The sequence below is a fragment of the Rutilus rutilus genome (genome assembly GCF_951802725.1).
Source record: "Rutilus rutilus genome assembly, chromosome: 11".
In the NCBI taxonomy this organism is placed as follows: domain Eukaryota; kingdom Metazoa; phylum Chordata; class Actinopteri; order Cypriniformes; family Leuciscidae; genus Rutilus; species Rutilus rutilus.
Genome location: NC_140216.1, coordinates 10,051,920 through 10,071,601, shown reverse-complemented (window position 1 = coordinate 10,071,601; position 19,682 = coordinate 10,051,920). Strand labels below are relative to the sequence as shown.

The 19,682-nt window shown below is 37.5% G+C and overlaps 1 protein-coding gene across 1 annotated transcript in view; it reads right to left on the bottom strand.

The window, feature by feature from the left end:
* Window positions 1–415: 415 nt before the first annotated feature.
* The window catches only part of necab1 (N-terminal EF-hand calcium binding protein 1), a 41,188-nt gene continuing 21,921 nt past the window's right edge, over window positions 416–19,682 (bottom strand). The window contains exons 7-13 of the mRNA XM_084424704.1: window positions 6,161–6,282; window positions 5,583–5,659; window positions 5,126–5,179; window positions 3,287–3,399; window positions 1,466–1,543; window positions 1,256–1,347; window positions 416–1,165 (exon numbers count right to left, since the gene is read on the bottom strand). Of these exons, the coding sequence (XP_084280830.1) occupies window positions 1,137–1,165; window positions 1,256–1,347; window positions 1,466–1,543; window positions 3,287–3,399; window positions 5,126–5,179; window positions 5,583–5,659; window positions 6,161–6,282 (565 nt within the window). The 3' untranslated portion in view covers window positions 416–1,136. The remainder of the gene's footprint in view (window positions 1,166–1,255; window positions 1,348–1,465; window positions 1,544–3,286; window positions 3,400–5,125; window positions 5,180–5,582; window positions 5,660–6,160; window positions 6,283–19,682) is intronic.

The following is a 19,682-nucleotide window of genomic DNA, read 5'->3' as shown; positions in this document are numbered from 1 at the left end:
ATAATGCACCATGTCACAAAGCTCGAATCATTTCAAATTGGTTTCTTGAACATGACAATGAGTTCACTGTACTAAAATGGCCCCCACAGTCACCAGATCTCAACCCAATAGAGCATCTTTGGGATGTGGTGGAACGGGAGCTTCGTGCCCTGGATGTGCATCCCACAAATCTCCATCAACTGCAAGATGCTATCCTATCAATATGGGCCAACATTTCTAAAGAATGCTTTCAGCACCTTGTTGAATCAATGCCACGTAGAATTAAGGCAGTTCTGAAGGCGAAAGGGGGTCAAACACAGTATTAGTATGGTGTTCCTAATAATCCTTTAGGTGAGTGTATATTGTAAGCGTTTTGAATAGGGGTCTCAGACTATTGGACCACACTGTTTTTTTTTTTAGTTTTTTTTTTTTTATTGCTTGTCAATACAAAATGACCAATTTTGGAGCACAAGATCATGAAATCCTGAGCCTTTCCATCCACTGGATGGCAGTGTTGACTCTTAAGAGATGGATGCAATGAGTCATAAAAGGACTCAATGAGTCATCTGGCTCTGGGAAATAGTCTAGCACAATCAGTGCTCTCTCTCTCTCTCAGAGGACCAAAAAGAGCTTTCATACGCTGCCGCTATCTGGAAGCTCCATATGATTACATGTAGAAAAATCCCAAGAACGATTAAATAAAATACAAACCAGTGCATCAGCTTAGAAACTTTATTAACCACTTGATACTACCTTCACTTGGCAAAACTTAAGACGAAAATTGTGGTTGATCACATTGATTTCATATTTTTATTCAAAGCTGACAAACTACATAAGAACCGTCCGTGTCAGAGAGTCCGTGTGTTCATGAACAGTGACATCACTACGTGAGGAGACGGACAGACTGACAGCACACATCACTGTACTGTCACGCCACAGATGAAAACACAGCTTATGCAACTCTGATGGGATTGGAGTGCTATCATAAATACAAAGATCTCATTGCTTTATTTGATATCTACAGTTTACAGTACACTACTCATATAGAGCTAATAATGTAACAACATGGAAAGCAAGTGCTAGTCACTATGACTATACAGCAAATATGAATGCAAGTGCTCACTTCCTGATGACAGTCTTGGCAAGTCAAACTAATCTTAGTTGTTGTTGAGGACCCACCATGACGCTGTAAAAAAAAAAAAAAAAAAAAAATTGTATTATATTATATTTTATATGATATTATATTATATTAAGAGATCATTTGTATGTAATTCACCTGGAACCAGCATAGTCGTCATCATTTCTGGCGTCTCTAAGAAATCCACATTGCCTCTCTGAAAGGTTTTACTGTAATTGGTTTGCAGATGACTATAAATAGAAAACAAAAACACTGTTGAATATTTTTTACTATTGATTGCATTAAGGACTTTTTAGGATTGTATTATGAAAAGTGGCTTGAATCAGTGAAAATGAGAGAGTGACTTACTTCTTCCACACGTTGCTTTGCTCCCAGAACTCGTACAGTATGAATCGGGATTCATTGGCAAGCCGCTGAACTGCAACGCTGCCAAGAGAGCGGAGCCAGTGTAGGATTACTATCACTGGTCATTTCATAAACTTCTACTGTTTTTGAAATCTGGTTAAAGTGTACTGCCGAATGTACTGACAAGCATTTATGTACTTTTAATATGTAAATTTTCTTGGTATGTTGTGTGTTTAAATATGTTTGTCATTACATATTTGTGATCATAAAGTTGCAATTTAGTACATTTAAAATATATTAACTTTAAATGTAATATTGAATAACATACTGCAATAAAAAGTACTTTACATGTGCTTTAGTATGTTAGTCAACACATCAAAATAAGGGTACTTCTTTAAAGCAAGACAAAGATTATTCAAACATAATGATTTAAAAGTTTTTGGTAAAAATGTTACATTATTTCAAAGTGCACTTTAAATGTGTTAATAGTGTCTTTAATTACACTTAAATGGCTTTTTATTTCAAAAAACATTTCCAAGTGCAGTTTTTTTTTTTTAAATACACTATTCATATTTGAAGGACACTACAAGTGCAAATTTAATACAATTGAAATTTGATATTTTCATGATGTTTTTTTAACCTAGCCCACATTCCCTTTCACTGAATGGAAAATAGCAGCTTGAACATTCTTCAAAACATCTCATTTTGTGTTCGACAGAAGGAAAAAGTTCATACGGGTTTAGAAAAAAATTAGAGTGATTAAATGATGACAGAATTATCATTTCTGGATGAACCGTTCCCTTCATTAAAAATAATGAGAATATTGGTAAGTCATCAAATCCTTCGTTCAATGTTCTTGGCGTGAAAGCTTGTCAGTGAGTCATTTGAACTGACGAGCTTGAAGCAAGTCAATTATCTAATAAGCTAAAGTAGAACTCTTCATCCAAGCCATTCCCACTAATTAGCCAATTAGGAAAAAACTCATGATTAAACCAGACAAGGGGTTCACTTTTTTGGGGGTGAGAATGTTCCAGAGAAATCTACTGCTACCTGACGTGATCACTGACATTTAGATAAAAGTCAAACCTGGACTGAGGGCTTATAAACACACGGCCACATGCTCGCAGCAAGCTGCAATTCATTCACGGACCGTAAGCTTGCTGATGTTACACAGGCTATGACACGTGAGAAACTGGATGTTGTAGCTTAAATATTTCAATTGGATTTTAATGGAAATAAATAAATAGTTCAGTCATGAAACTCTTCCACACAGCAAATTGATTCTCCTAAACCCAGCGGCATGACTATTCAATCTTTTTGTTCAATCAATGTAACCTATTTATTCCCGTCCCGAACTGGTTTAACTATAGGTGCAGCGTGCCATAGAAATTTCCTAGCCCCCCTCCTTCCCCAGCACCACCTGCCTAGATCTGATTCTCCCTACTATCCTATTCCCTATATGTATGTGCATGTTACGGAAACAGCAGCAGCAGCAGCATAGAAGATCTAGTCCACCAAAACAAAGCCTATATACATTTTATTCTTATCAATAAAATGTTGTTTAAGTCTCTTCTGAGAGTTGTCATGGTTGAATTACAGGTATCACGGTTTTCCTAGAAACCCATCATGGAGAAAACATCTAGATCCACAGTTCTCCACAAACTCAGAAACTGTAATATCTGATTCATCGAATTTAAACACATGGATATAAATACCAATTACTTGATTTGCCTAATGTGGAGAACTTGCCTAGACTGACTCACAAAGAAAGCTGTATAAATGCAACAGACATTAACAACAGATGCAGTGGCAGTGTGTACTCACTGGAGGCAGCCGGTCTGGGCGCTGGCACTTTCAGTGTACTGCCTGAGAGCCAGCCGAAACTCCTCCACGTCCTCCTCCAGCACGGACAGCTGCCTCTGCACGATCAGGATGTGCTGGGAGGAAGGTCACAGAAGAGAGCAGCCCATCAGAGAACAGCAGTCAGAAAAGATGCCTCATATAGGATTCAGACCATGGGTTATTTATAAAAGTGTGCGAAACTGCTCCTGGATCAGTTTTCTCTTGCAGTACATAGAAACCTGATTTAAGATGTTATTCTGACTGATTATTTATGAAACATTCCCTTTCAAACATAGAGATAATATGGGGAAAGTATTAAGCAAAAAAATAGTCCAAAAAGACAAAGTGATAGGGTTGAGAAGCACTGCAGGAGAAAAAAAAATATCAGTAAGGATGGATGAAAAAAAAAAAAAGTCTCTTATGCTCACTAAGGCTGCATTTATTGGATTCAAAACACAATAAAACCAGTGAAATATTAATGCAATTTAAAATAACTGTTTTAATATATTTTAAAATGTTTGAAATTGAATTACTGTGATGGCAAAGCTGGATTTTCAGCATCATTACTCCAGCCTTCAGTGTCACATGATCCTTCAGAAATCATTCCAATATTGCTGATGCTCAAGAAACATTTCTTATTATTGTTATCAATGTTCAAAAAAGTTTTTTGTTTTTTGGGGGTAATCATGATTTACATGGCTTTCTGAGTCCCAGACAAGAGATGTCAGATCAACAATATTCCAAAATTAGGGGGTCAAAAAACAGGAAGACTAAAATGTCCACCAATGGTGCTGTGACTCATTGAGCGTCAGGTAAAGCCATGAAGTCGTGCATCATAATAGCTGCTTTTTATAAAACAGGTTGTTGACAGGTGGCTGAAGGGAACAGTAAGTGAGAGTTCGCACCCTGCAGCAAACGGTGACCTCTTCACTGGCTCTGTGCTTTTGCTATTGCCATTTCCCATCTTTCACAAACTATCTTTATACGCAGAAATGGGGGAATAAACTATTCCCATATTTATCTGCAACAAATGAATGTTATGCCAAGTACGAAGTGTGTCCTTTATAAGTATCCTCAAATCAATGAGACCTTTGACCATATGAACATAAAAACAGCTGAAGTAAGACTTGAATGCTTAATGAGCATGAGCAAAGCGATGAAATGATACAGATGCATTAGCAATGCTGAAATTGTTATTCCATGCATAGTGAATGCCAGTCTGACAAATGACAAATAGATGAGAGGCTATTTAACTTTAACCATGAAATAGAGTTTCATAGATATTAGAGAGATAAATGATTTCTCATTTGGATGTATTAGAACGTGACTACTTGAAATATCGCTCATTATAAACCGACTGCTTGAAATCCCAGAAAGATCACCCATTTGCTTGTGAAAATGTCTGCGAGTTGCTCTTAAGAGTCATGTGAAATAGGATGGGAGTGTTTTTAAAAAAAAAGAAACTACGCACTTGTGTGTAATTTTATGCTTCAGCATGTCCAAAATAATGTTGTATTGTGCCTCTATCAGCAGTCACGCATTACTGTGTTTACAGCTAGTCTCCACAGGGGTCCGGGTGCCACTCTTTCACAAACAGAATCACACACAAACCACCTATTTAATGTCTGACAACAACATCTTGTGAGGCTGAGAGAAAAGCTCTCTGAAAATACTGCGCAAAAAAAAGATGGCAGAGCCAAATGAGAGAGGAAGAGTGACAGACAGAGAAAAGCAATAACTTGGAACTAGTTTTCAGATCCTCACTGTGTGAATGATTTTCTGGGAATATGGTAATAGACAGAGTGATCATAAATTACTTACTGATTTGGTGGTGCTCTCCAACACCTCTTCTTCCACTGGCTCCAAACGCAGTTCCTATTAATTTAGAAACAAGCTAGTTTTTCCACATGTTTTAAAATCTCATGACAACATGCTAAGATGAAATTAAAATTAAAATTAAAATTAAAATTAAAAAGAAATTGCATGACAAGGAAATTTCCCCCCAAAATGCTTGTCACTTGTCACTGTAATGCAAAAAAATCTCACACTGATCAAAGTAATGCGGCATAATCTCTCAAAATTCTCATTACTATTACAATGCAAAACAAAATAACCTTTTTATTATGTGTGTGTGTGTTTATTAATGCTTTCTCTTGCATTTTGAGTGAAATATTTGAGGGATTTTTGAGATTTAGCCTCAATAGAAGAATTAGGTGAAGGAGAGATGACAGATAGAGATTTAGCATTATACTGAGAGATCATGTGTGTAGCCTGTTGCCTTTTTCTCGAGACGGTCGATCAGCTTTTGCAGTCTGTTGATCTGAGTTATCCACTGGTTGTCCTCTTCATACAGACCTGCAGAAACACACATTTCATCACACAAATACAGCTCTCTTTCTCTCTTGCTTTTGCTTTTTTTCACTCCTATATGTCTATAGGAGGCATTTGCTCTGACTGAATGTAATTGAATTGGAATCAAATGAACTTATTACAACTTATTGGAATCAAATATCTCCTTATTAATCTTTTTGAGGGATTAGCACAGTTAAAGATGCTTTTCACCTTATATATACTCTTCTAAATTGTGTATTTGATCTGTCAAAATTAAAACATAAGCCCTACTAGAGAAAAATCCATAGAATATCCATATTACTATAATAATAATAATATAATAATTTGGTTCCCTTTAAAAGGTAGACTATAATCTATATTCTTTCTCTTGGGTCTCACTGATAGTCTTTCCTCACACTCCCTCCTACCTAAACTTCCTTCCAGATCTGCTCTCAGCTGGATGCCTGCCGGGTGTGTGTATGTGCCCTTTTCTTCCTCCAGAGCACTGAGGCTGAGAATAATCACCTGAATTGACAAGGTTCAGAAGTGGGTTGTTTGGAGACAAGCTGTTATTCCTTTGAAGTCTTCGATTAGATCTCCTTCCTGACCAATGAATGGGCAGAACCTCTGGCTTCACTGGCCCCTTTCTGTGATCAAGACAGCACACACAGAGACACGTGCAAAAGCAAACACAAACACACAATGAATATGTTTAACATGTTTTTTTTCCTCACACTCAAAAAAATGATTCAAGGCCTTCTTAGATATGACACATTTAAATTGTGTTCACTTTATTTTAATATATCTAATTAGGAATAATACGTATATATATTTAATAAGTCTAACGTAAAATGTATAAATAGTGTCATCTATGAGATTTTATTTAATTTGGTTAACTCAAATTAATTTGGCTTCGGAGCGCGCCATTTGCGCATGTGCAAGACAAGCTTAGAGAAGAACATGCTCAGAGTGTGGCCGCCATTTTATCGTCTGCCGCCGCAAGAAGGACTGCAACGTCGTATTCGTTATTGGTAAGTATTATCTTGTTTGAGTATTTGTAACAAAGAATTTTCCTCACTGTAAGAGGATGTGTAACTTATATCATAATTTTGAGTGAAATATGCATGCAACAGCAGTGAAAGTTATGCGAGGTGAATTGTTTTAAGTGTCCCTTCGATAGCTTAACTTACTCACACAACGTGCAAATTCTGTGTTAGACCAGTCTAACGATCCCGAATTTGACTGTAATTGTGCAAAATTGGTTCTTAACTTATTGGTTTGCTAGCTGGATTGATATATCCGTCATAAAATGAATTAGAGGCTTGCGATCGCCGCGATTGTTTCGGCGCCGAATCTATTTTTAGCTGCGTCACTCACTCACGCTGAATTGGCCACAGTGCGTTTTTCTTGATCAAATTTGACCTGCCTAACATGAAAAATAAGACATTTCAGCATAAAATCATGAAGTGAGGTGTTCCGTGTTTCACAATCACCATAATGACATTAAGCGCTGTGGGGGGGGGAAATACACGAAAACATCGTTTTTGTTCAAAGGCCTGTTTAAATAATTAACTAACTGTTATAAGGTAGAAGGTATATCTCAATATTAAGATTACTTTTATCATGTAAACTACCTATTTACAACATCGTAGCTGAGCTGCCCATGGTAAATCAGAGCAAGTGACAATGACATACAGGGGTTAACCTAAGTTAACGTTACATCAGAACACCTGAAAAATGTGACAGAATGGACGATATAGTCGTCTGTTTTTGCATTAAACAGACACACTATTTGATTAACGCTATAAAACGCATATTTGTTGAAATTATCAATCTATGTATTCTGTGAACTCCCATTCATTTCTCAAAAAAAATAATAATAGGCATCTAACATTATCTATCTATATACGCACTTTGATGGGGTATAATATGCACGTACCCCACACTACTAAACCTACCCAAGGGTTTACAGTGCGTAAATAGGCTATGCATGTAAAAAGTCATTTTTGCATATCAACTGCGCGATGAAACACAAAGCATGCTATAGATATGCATTTTCATGCGACTGGGTTAAATATTGCTGGTAGACAATTGTACCAAGTAAACATTTTAAATTATTTTAAAATCAATTTAATTACTTGAGAGAATTGTAAAGTGTCATATTAAGGGATTAGTTCACCTCAAAAAGCATATTTTCATATGAGTACTGGTTCCCACTCCTAATCAACATCTTCTCTTTCACAGATTTATTAATATGACCAGGTGAACAGCAACCTCCTAGTTATAGTAAGTCATATTCAAATATTCTGATTTAGGCTACTTGTGTCATTTGTTAAATATGGTATCTTATAATACTTTTTTATTCTTCTTTTTAGGATTGTGAATGTGGCAGTGCAAAGAATGTGTCCATCGAAACTACCTAGCAGGTATTTGTTGCTGCAGCATTTTATGCAGACTCATCTGTGCTTTAGGGGCAGTTTTCGCTATCCATGTCCATACACAGATTGCCCATGCACGTTTAGTATATGGAGTAAGCTTCTTAATCACACGTACAAAATACATGCTAAACAGGAAACTCCAAAGCCAGAAGAATTAACAACATTCCAGTGTCATGTGTGTTCATGCAAGGAGCTAGCAACAGAAAGATTATTTTCAACACATAAATGGACATCTCAGGCATAATGAAACAGTTCAGTGTATGTTTGTAGGATGTGCATTTGAAAGTAACATTTACAGGACATTTAACACCCACAGATACCGGAAACACAATCCACATTCCACATTCATTAATAGACTTCAAACCCATTGTCGTCAGCCAATGCCCATGATAGAGGTGTTCAAGAATCAATGGCCAGCTCTTTTTCAGCAGAGTGAAGTAAGTAAACATGTTATGTAGTGTTTTATTTTAGTCGTTATTAGGTTCTTTTCGTAGTAAGAAATTGTTTTTGTGTTGTTATTTTTTTTTCATTTTGAAGGTGAACACAGAGTTCATGCAGATCACTACGAAGCCACTGCAATCAATATGTTCCTACAGCTGGACCACTTTTCAGATAAACTGATGCAGATCTTCAAGAGCAAAGGAGGAGTGAAGGGGCAAAAGATCAAAAACGCCCTGGCGATCACAGACTCTGTTAGTATAAATGCATGCAATGTCTTCTGTTTTGTCTAGTTATTGTACAGCTTTCTGCATTTGGCTAATTTCAGTCTTGATTTCCCCCCTGCTGTAGTGTGACAACATAAACATCAGGAGAGAGTGCACCCTGAAAGGCCTGATGATCTACCCGACTGAAGATCCAGACTCTTTCTTCAAGGAGTATGTGGTAAGTGATTTTTTTTTTTATATATATAACAACAATTCTGTTAATACTTTCATGTTTTATAAAAGAAGATATGATTGATTATTATTAAATGCTCCATTTTCATTTCACAATAAAATATGTATTAGTGGAATAATAATATTTTGTTTTATTCATTTTAATAAAATAATATTTTTAATAGTAATAATTTTGCAGGGGTAATAACTTTTTTCATTTCATGTGTATGCCTTTCATTGTTCATCTGAACACAATAGAATTTTTAGAAGTTTTCAGATGTGTATGTCCATGTCCATAAAATGGAAGTAAATAGCAGCCAACAATGTAATAGTAAAAGTGAAAAGTAGCAATGCAATTTGCCGATTACTTTTAAAATATAAAGGGTCAAATTCACCTGGGCTTAACCAAAGTGTTTTGTGTTTTGTCCAGGCCACTGAGGATGCAGAAAATGAAATCCCAAACACAGTCAAGGAGATTGTACAGAAGACATCGGAGTTGTGATCGAGGGCATTAAGGTTTTGAGCGACCTAGACTGCGTGATCCTGGCATTCATCATGCTGTTCGATCTCATTTATGCTCTTGATCTTAATTTTCCTGACAACCTCAAGTACACCTTCAAGTTTATCCAGAAAATCCTAATGAACTTGGATGGACATAGGCTGAATGCAAAAATCCAGCAACTTAAAATCAAGCTGGTTGCATAAGATGTGCACTTTTTTTGAGAACACAATGAGAATTATTTGAGAAAATGTTGTATATTGAGTCATTAACATACTTATGCACGCACACACACCACACATTTTTTTTTTTTTTAAACACTCTTACATGCTTTTTCTTTCATGCTTTTTGTGTGTATTTCTACTTAGTCGTTCTTGTCTTTAGGGATAGTTCACCCAAAAATGAAAATTCTGTCATTTACTGATCCTAGGGTTGTTCCAAACCTGTATAAATGTATTTGTTCTGTTGAACACAAAGGAAGATGTGTTAAAGAATATGGGAAACTTAACAGTTCTGGGCCACCATTGACTTTCATAGCTGTTGTTTTTTCTTCCTACTATGGAAGTCAATGGTGGCCCAGAACTGTTCAGTTTCCCATATTCTTTAACATATCTTCCTTTGTGTTCAACAGAACAAAGACATTTGTACATGTTTGGATAAAGGCTTTAATGTGTACTTGCATTTTTCTAAGTACTTTTCACATTAAATAACTATTGCACTATTGAGTTTGAGTTTGTCTCTTGTCTCTATGGGGTACAAAATAAGGATTTCCTAATTGATTTTTCAATGAAATGTTCTAATTTAAGTTTAAGAAGCATAAAACTAATTGTATAAATGTATCCATTTCATCTAAACTATTTGATCAAAATTGAGTTGGACCAACTCATTTAAGTTGATCAAAATTGAGTTGGACCAACTCATTTAAGTTGGTCAAAATTGAGTTGGACCAACTCATTTAAGTTGGTCAAAATTGAGTTGGACCAACTCATTTAAGTTGCTCATAATTGAGTTGGACCAACTCATTTAAGTTGGTCAAAATTTAGTTGGACCAACTTAATTACATTTCATTGCATGAATGAGTTTTTTATAAGTTGGGGCTACACATATTTATTGGATGGAAATCCTGCCCTCAATTAAATTGAGTTTGTCCAATGAGTTATTTTTTTGAGTGCACTCGCTTGTTATCAGCTCCTCATTATTCTGCCCAGGGCATGGGAGGTCAAAAATAATTATAACATTAGTGTCACATATGCTTACCAACACGATCTCAGAGGAAAACGTAACTATTTTACTCCCTAAACATACCCGTCTCTGGGGTGTATGCAGATCGTATTAAAACATACGAATTAGCCACCAATTCGGTAAAATGGTTACAAATTGCCATAAGATTGTGTTGGGCTGACTGATAAATATACTTTGGGATTTTAACCCCTCTGAAATAATCATTTTGAACATGCAGCGGGACTTAGTCTCAGGAGGGAATTTTGAGGGGGGACAGGCTCTAATATAAAATCTGAACAGATACTGCTACTTTAACAGATCCCATAACAGAAACGTTGACATAGATAAAGCTGTTCGTACAGTATGTACATAAAATGATTCCGGTTAACTGCTAATTTCCCCTCATGCTTTGTTTAACATCGTCACCTAAGTACTGTGACAACACCTCTAAGGACCACTGAATGCCTATAGAAATACAATGTATAGCCTCTTTAGCTAGACTGGATGACTGCAGCTTTAAGCAGCATGTTCCAAATAAAGAATCTGATGAAGAGTGAGATTCCTGGGCTTCACTTCAGACATTTTCAACAGTTTTGGTGCCATGACCCGGAAAGAACTTCTCGCTTAACATCGCTTGAGTGTTCCTCTATGCAAAGAGAAGGGAAAAATGTTCTTTAGATAAAGAATGTTCTTATCAAACTCTTCGATAAACAAACTTGGTTAATGGAAAACATGGTAAAAAAAAAAAAATAGGTTTAATATGCTGAAAATATATCCAAGTCTCCTGGTCTTCACTTGAGTTTCCAATAAACCCCAGGTATCAACGTAAAATATCCTGAAGATAAAATTTGTACAAAACAATCTAATGCTTGTAGTATATGTTAATTGCTTGTAGTATACGGTATGTATATATTTATCTATTGCTTGAAGTATATGTAATATGTTGACATATTTTGAACAAAATGTGAGTGTAAAACACCCCACCATATGCTAGGGTGTTGTGGGTAGTTAGCGGGGTGTTATGCGATTCAGTTCCAAGAATATTGAGAAGGATTTTTTGTGAGTCCAAAGATGGTTTGCGTCCCTAATTAATAGTAAATCTATGGGATTATTTGACCTGTTTTATTGTCCATTATAGCACACCTCCCTTAAGCAAGTTGCATGATTTGAGGTATCATTCATGTCCATAGTATAAACTGTGTGGGATGCGTTACATGCCTAAATGTAAATGTATACGTTCCTTGAAATCCCAAACCCATAAGCAATAATAATAGTGATTCTTCCCTTTAAAAATCGTGTTATAATCCTACATTATCTAGGGCTTTTCGCTGCAGTAAAAGCTAAAATGCCTATGCTAATATCATTCATACATTGCATCTAATTGAATTGCATTAGCATAAACAGTGTATTCATATGCAAATGATGCTTCAGCGTTTTCATCCATCATCAAAACGCAGTTCTTCTTTAACATTACGACACTGATGCCTCTTTGATTGCACAAGACCTTTCTACCCTGCTCCTCATGCTACCAATTAAAATTAACAAAATAAGTCAGCTTGATTCTTCCACGCTTTCATCAAGAACAGGAAAGGGTTGCTTTGTAGATGGTTTATGCCAGTAGTATTTACAGTATCTATCTATCTATCTATCTATCTATCTATCTATCTATCTATCTATCTATCTATCTATCTATCTATCTATCTATCTATCTATCTATCTATCTATCTATCTATCTATCTATCTATCTATCTATCTATCTATCTATCTATCTATCCATCCAACCATCATCCATCCAGTAAGTATAGCCATAAGTGGAATGAGCAGTCAAAATAAACCCATATGGGTGATTCAAGACTTGATCCTGATAATCTGGTTAGAGTTTATTTTGCAGTAATGACCACCTGATTGTACATTACCCCTTAATTTATGATAAAGTAATCATGGCATATATTTTGTAACTGAATACCATTTTACTACTCGGTTGTGAGAGTGAAAAATACGAAATCTAATTATATCAGCTGTTCAGCTGTTCTCAGCAGCAGAGGAATGCTGTGCCTATTTTAACTCTGAGACAATGAAATAAATAGAGGCAGGCAGGTGTCAAAATTAAAGCTCGGTTGGCTGCTCATTATCCCTAAAGACACTGTTGCGCAACGCACATCCTGAGGGGAGCTTACCCTCCGTGGTTAAAAATGGCTCACAACTGCATCAGCACACCGAATTCAGCAGCAAATCTGCTTGAGCCACACAGGTGATTAAACTCAGCTGGAGTCACATCCACAGACCTGCATGAACCAACTGACAAACGCAAGGAATCGTTCTCTAGAGATCAGACACCTCTTATAAAGTGCATACACTCGGGGCTGTTTACACGACACCTTTTTCAACTAAAAACATAAAACTTTTTATGCGTTTTGGCGGTTCATTTACACAACAACAGTGTTTTGGGTGCCTGAAAACGCAACCTTTTGAAACCGGGTTTCAAAGTGCAAGTTTTTGAAACCGGTCTCTGTGTAAACATGTCACAGTTTTGGTTCATGTTCATGTCATTGTCATGTTTCTATGTCAGTAGCCGCGTTTCCATTACCCTTCAAATTGCACAGATTGAAATTGCGAATTGAAAATACGCCCAATGGAAACACGTCAATATCGCAAAAACTCCCATTTATCGCAAAAAAGTTTTTACGCTCGCATGGCCTCCAGGGCCAGATTAACATAAGGGCTAGGTGGGGCTGAAGCCCCAGGGCCCGCGGGATTAGGGGGCCCGTGATTGGCTGGAGGAAATGAGATTGTCAAGTCATAGGTGGTTGATTTGTGTATAATAAAATAACAAGAAGTTATTGGAAAATGTGCCTGACTGATATAATTCACCGCCCAATCAAATTAACTCTACAATTTGCGCCATGACGTTGGGAAACGCCTCTTTTCGTTATGCTTTCATGTAGAACATGGGTATAAATCGCTCGCTGGAGTTGAAAAATGATGAAAAAAAGTGATAGTGGTGCACAAAAAAAGGAAAAACAAACTCGAAAGGCAGAAAAGGGATGCAAAAATTCCTAAACTAACTAACTACTTTGGTTCACTTTCATCCGCGCCCGTGGAAGACCCCGAGTGCAGTGGCAGGCAGCAGCCCACAGCCCACAGTTAGCGTGTTTTATACGTCGAAGAAGGTAGGCAAGCAGCTGAAGTAAGTTAATGAGTTAAGCACTATTTGGATGCTAAGTTAATTGTTTCTCGTGGAGTCGTAAGGTATTTTCAATATTTATAGGGGCTATATAGTCGGTGATTTTATTGCAGTCTGAATCCAGAATGTCAGTGTTTTTTCTCCCATCACCCACCCGCGTAAAAATCCCCGGCCGAATTACTGTTTTTTTTGACGAACATCAAGGTCCAATATCCAAGGTACATGGGCATTTTTGCCCCGATAAGTTTTTGTCTTATTGTAATATTAATAGAAAATAAATATATCACACAAGTAAAAGCGCAGTTTTCCCCAAATATCAGCACAATTGCTAATGTGATATATATGTTATGCAACAATAAATGAGTTGACCAATAAGTTAACATTGAGAGTTACGTTTTGGTTTGTCGTCATTTCGCCGATGAAAATTCCAAAATGAAACCACAGCAGAAAAAATCTCTGAAACTGATAGTGGTGATTCGTTACTGAATAATCCGCGTTTTGAACGAATAGGATTTTATGAATTAATTTAATGATTCATTGACTCCTCATTTGGTTCGTCGTTGAATCAAACAGCCGTTTGAACAAATCGGTTGAATGAATGACTCGCTTATTAAGACAGTGACTTGCCGCCACCTACTGTTAGTTTTAGTTTCATAATTAAAGTACCCTTTAATTAAAAATTAAAAATTAAAAATTAAAAATAATTTTATATTTAATTATTAAATAAAATAACAATCATAGCATTTATGTAATTGTAAATTAATCATTTTTTTTACAGATATCCACATGAGAAACAATTACCATCTGAATAGGGGTTTAGAAAGCAAATGTTTTATTAATGCTTACTTTGTCCCTTTAGATAAAAATGAGAGAAATAGCCATAAATGCACTTATGGAAGAGGAGGGGGTAAAAAAATTTTATCAATAAAATGTTCCCAAAATGAACCAAGAAATTATGTGGAGTAATTTTTATCATGATGTTCCATCAAAATCTGTGCAGTAGAGGGTTAATGTGTTACAGTTTTTCTCAGTCGCTTTGGTGCATTTCTCACATCACTATTTACATTTGCACAACAGTTAGTTCAACCTCCACAACATTTAGTCATTTGTGCACATCATAGTAGCAGTTTCTCATTCCTTCCAGCAAATTACAAATGCTTTTGGACATGCATCAATTGCTTTCATACAACTCTCTGCTGTTTTATAACATTATCATTTGCTTATGTCATGTCAGTCAAAATTAACTATACTTGTGAATGCTGAATAGTCATTCCATATAAAACTAATAGTCCTCATTTCATTGCTTGAGTCATTACATACAAAAATGTTAAACTAGTTGTCAAAATCTGTCAAGCAAATTTTACCCTTTTTTTTAATATTTTTTTTTTCCTGAAAAAAGCAAGACCCTTTCTCTTTTTCTGATTGCAAGAGATGATATTCGCTGTGATGTAGATGTAAATTATGTGGCCAGACAGAGAGGAACGTCTGGATGTGCATGAATGATTACAGTACTATATATGTTGTATGTTCAGTTCCAATATGTACTGCAGTATTGTTTACAGTTGTGCACAGCTCTGCCCAAAGAGAGTTTATGTTTGTTGTAAATAAGGGGGTATTTTTTCTTTTGCACAATGCTGTGAACAAATTAGAATTGCAAGGAGCATATGCAGTAAAATGTGAAACATACATATTCAGTGTCTTGTACTCAGTTACCTCACTAAATACAGTAATGTGTAACTTTACTGTATTTTTCAGATGGCTGTGCAAATAGTATATAGTGCTGTCTTGAGCATTTTCAGGTAGTGTCACCAAGATCTGACTTTTTTGCATTGGAAAACATTTACAGAGTAAAGTGTCATAATGAAAACATGACAAAGCCATTTGACTATCTTGTTCATAACCGATGGTGTCAGGACTTTTCATCTTGATGACACTGACACTTTCACTGACATGAATACTTGCTTTTGAGGAATGAGCTATCCATTTTGAGCAAGTGACACGCTTTTGCAGGTTATCAACTAGGTTTTGCAGTTTGTACTAATTGTTTTGAGAACTGCATTAACTGTTGTGCAAATGTAAATAGTGATGTGAGAAATGCACCAAAGCGACTGAGAAAAACTGTAAATAGCCTGGACTATTTAGTGTGCAAAAATAATAATAATAAATAATGATAAAGAAAAACATTAATTAAATACATTGATTAATAACAATAAAAAAATATTTATTGCAGTAGAAGACTGTGGCGTGGCAATCAGATGAAAGGGGGCCCTTGGTGTTGCTATAGCCCCAGGGCCCAAAGTCCTCTTAATCCGGGCCTGCGCATGGGGTGCTTTTTCAGGCAATTCGAAAAAGGAATATTTCGCAAAACTGCAATGGAAACAGTTTTTGCTCATTTACAGGTCACCTGACTTAGATGACGTGGTGTGTTTGGACAGAAGTTCTTGATTAAATTCATAATAGAGAAAAGAATGACAGAAATACTGGATTCTAAACCTCAAATAAATGCCACAATCAAGACCTCGGAGCAGATATGAGGGAGAAACACCCAGAAACACCTCATAGGTGCCGCTCACAGTATAAGGGTCTTTCCTTGCCATTAATGATTGGATAACACGCCTACGTTTCCATTAATAATAATAATAATAATGTCTAGTGCGGTACGTGGCTGTGATATATATAAACTTACAACTGTGTGGGAGGAATTGTGTAGTCCACATGGGGAGGATATTGATAGTCTAACAGACTGTATTACGGACTACATTAACTTCTGTGTGGAGAATACTGTACCCACCAGGATTGTACGGTGTTTTCCCAACAATAAACCGTGGATTAACCGTGATATAAAGACTCTACTTAAAGAGAAGAAGAGGGTGTTTGGATCAGGAAACAAAGAAGAGCTGAAAACTGTCCAGAGAGAACTGAGAAAGAAGATAAGGGAGGGAAAAGCATGCTACAAGAGGAGGATGGAGGATCAGCTACAGCAGAACAATGTCATCGGTGTGTGGAAGGGGCTCAAAACCATCACGGGTCATAAGGAGTCCAGTTTCCAGGCTGAGGGTGACCAGAAGTGGGTGAATGATCTCAATCTATTTTTTAACAGATTCGATCAGCTACCCTCCCCTGCCCCCATCCAGTCCCCCCTGCTGCAATCACCACTATCTGCCTACACAGCAGGCAGCTCCAGCCCCACCTCTCTCTGCACAGCCATCAGCTCGCAGACAATACACAATACACCTAACTTCTCCCCCCTGTCGATTCCCTCCAGTCAACACTCCATCCAATACACACTGCCCCTTACAGAAGCTCAGGTGAGAATGGAGCTCAGGAAGATTAAGGCGAGGAAGGCTGCAGGCCCAGACGGTATCAGCTCCAGGCTCCTTAAGACCTGTGCAGACCAGCTGTGCGGCATATTGCTGTACATATTTGACCTTAGCCTGAAGCTGGGAAAAGTGCCACAGATATGGAAAACATCCTGTGTGGTGCCTGTTCCGAAGACGTCGCGCCCAAAAGACTTCGGAGACTATCGACCAGTAGCACTGACCTCTCATCTGATGAAAACATTGGAGAGGCTGGTGCTTACTCATCTCCGACCTCTGGTGAGTCCATCAATGGATCCACTTCAGTTTGCCTATCAGCCTGGCATTGGAGTGGAAGATGCAATTATCTTCCTTCTAAATCGGGCTATTTCACACCTGGAAAAGGCTGGGAGCACTGTGAGAGTCATGTTCTTTGACTTCTCTAGTGCTTTTAACACTATCCAACCTGCGCTCCTGAGGGATAAGATGGTGTGCATGGGAGTGGACCATCATCTGTCTGCCTGGATTCTGGACTACCTCACAGACCGACCACAGTATGTGAGGACTCGTGGCTGTGAGTCTGACATGATTGTCTGTAACACTGGAGCCCCGCAGGGTACGGTTCTTGCCCCGTTTCTCTTCACCATCTACACGGCAGACTTCATGTTCAGCTCAGCAACCTGTCATCTACAGAAGTTCTCTGATGACTCTGCCATCGTCGGTCTGATTACGGATGATGATGACAGGGAGTACAGAGGACTTGTTCAGAGCTTTGTGGACTGGTGCCAACGGAGTTGCCTCCAGATAAATGCGGGGAAAACGAAAGAACTGGTAGTGGATTTCCGTAGGCACAAACAAACTTTATCACCAGTGAACATTCAGGGAAAGGACATTGGGAGAGTGGACTCTTATAAATACCTGGGTGTTCACCTAAACAACAAATTGGACTGGACAAACAACACTGAGGCAATTTATAAAAAAGGGCAGAGCAGACTCTTTCTGTTGAGGAGATTAAGGTCTTTTGGAGTGCAAGGAGAGCTACTGAAGACTTTTTTTGACTCTGTAGTGGCCTCAGCCATATTCTATGGAGTGGTCTGCTGGGGCAGCAGCATCTCTACTGCAGACAGGAAGAGACTAGACAAGTTGATCAGGAAGGCCAGCTCAGTCCTGGGGATTCCCCTGGATACTGTACAGGAGGTGGGAGAAAGGAGGATGGTAGCAAAACTATCGTCATTGCTGCAGAATGCCTCTCACCCCCTGTATGTAACCGTTACATCACTGAGCAGCTCCTTCAGTCACAGACTGATACATCCTAAGTGTCTGAAGGAGCGGTACAGAAAGTCTTTTCTCCCTGCTGCTGTTAGATTCTACAACCAAAGCTGTTCCCAGTAGACCCACCCCCTTTTTGTATTTATACATTATACTGTGTATATACTGTATATACTGTTATTATTATAGTATGTGTATATTCTCTTTTTATTTATTTGTATTTATTTATTTTTATTTCTAAATTTTTGCTGCTGTAACACTGAAATTTCCCCACTGTGGGACGAATAAAGGATTATCTTATCTTATCTTATCTTATCTTACCAACGTCCGTTCCTATGTTTTTTGGAATGACTTATCGCGAGAGGAAAAAATGACGTTTTAGTCGCATAACATCGGTTAATGGAAACGCCGTCATTTCGCAATAGTTTTTTATCAATATTTAGAAAAATTCGCAAAAGTTTTGCGCAAATCTACTGTCATATGATTCCCTGTGTCATGTGAACCTGCCATGTGTCTTATCATTGGTTAATCGTCTGATCATTGTTCACTGGTGTTCCTTGTCTTGTAATTAGTCTGTGTATTTAAGCCCTCATGTTTGTCATGTGTGTCATGTGTCTTGGTCTTGTATTTTGTTTGTGTAACTGCTGTTGGTGAGTCTTATGTTTCATGGTTTGCCATACCACGCCTTTGTTTTGGATCTTTTGAATAAACTGCACTTGGGTTCTACAAACTTGCCTCCAGTGGATCCCTATGTCACAAAACAACAAAAACGTGAATCTCTGAAGACGATGACGTCATGCGCATGCGTGTTACGTGTTCAGTCTATAGTGTTTCATCGTCATCTAATGGCCTGGCAACAGAATACAGCTTTTTTTGTCATTTTTGCGGCTCTGTGTAAATGGTTCTTTATTGGCATCTGTGAATCAATGGAGAACCTTTTACATCCATGGAACATTTCCAATGCACAAAAGGTTATTTATAGTGGAAAAGGATTCTTAGGATTAAAAAGTTCTTTGCACTATGAAGAAAAAGTTTTTTTTAGGAACTGTTCACTAAAATTATCTTTGGGGAACCAAAATGGTGGTTCTTTATAGCACTGCTTTGAAAACCCCCTTTTGGAAATTTTATTTTTAAGAGTGTAAATCAAAATGATGCCCTGTGAAAAACAAAAATGAAGCCATATCAGCAGTACTGCTGCTTCCTAATAGCTGGTAATGGTCTTCTTTGCACACAGAATGCAGCACACCGGTGCTGTGAATGGGGTG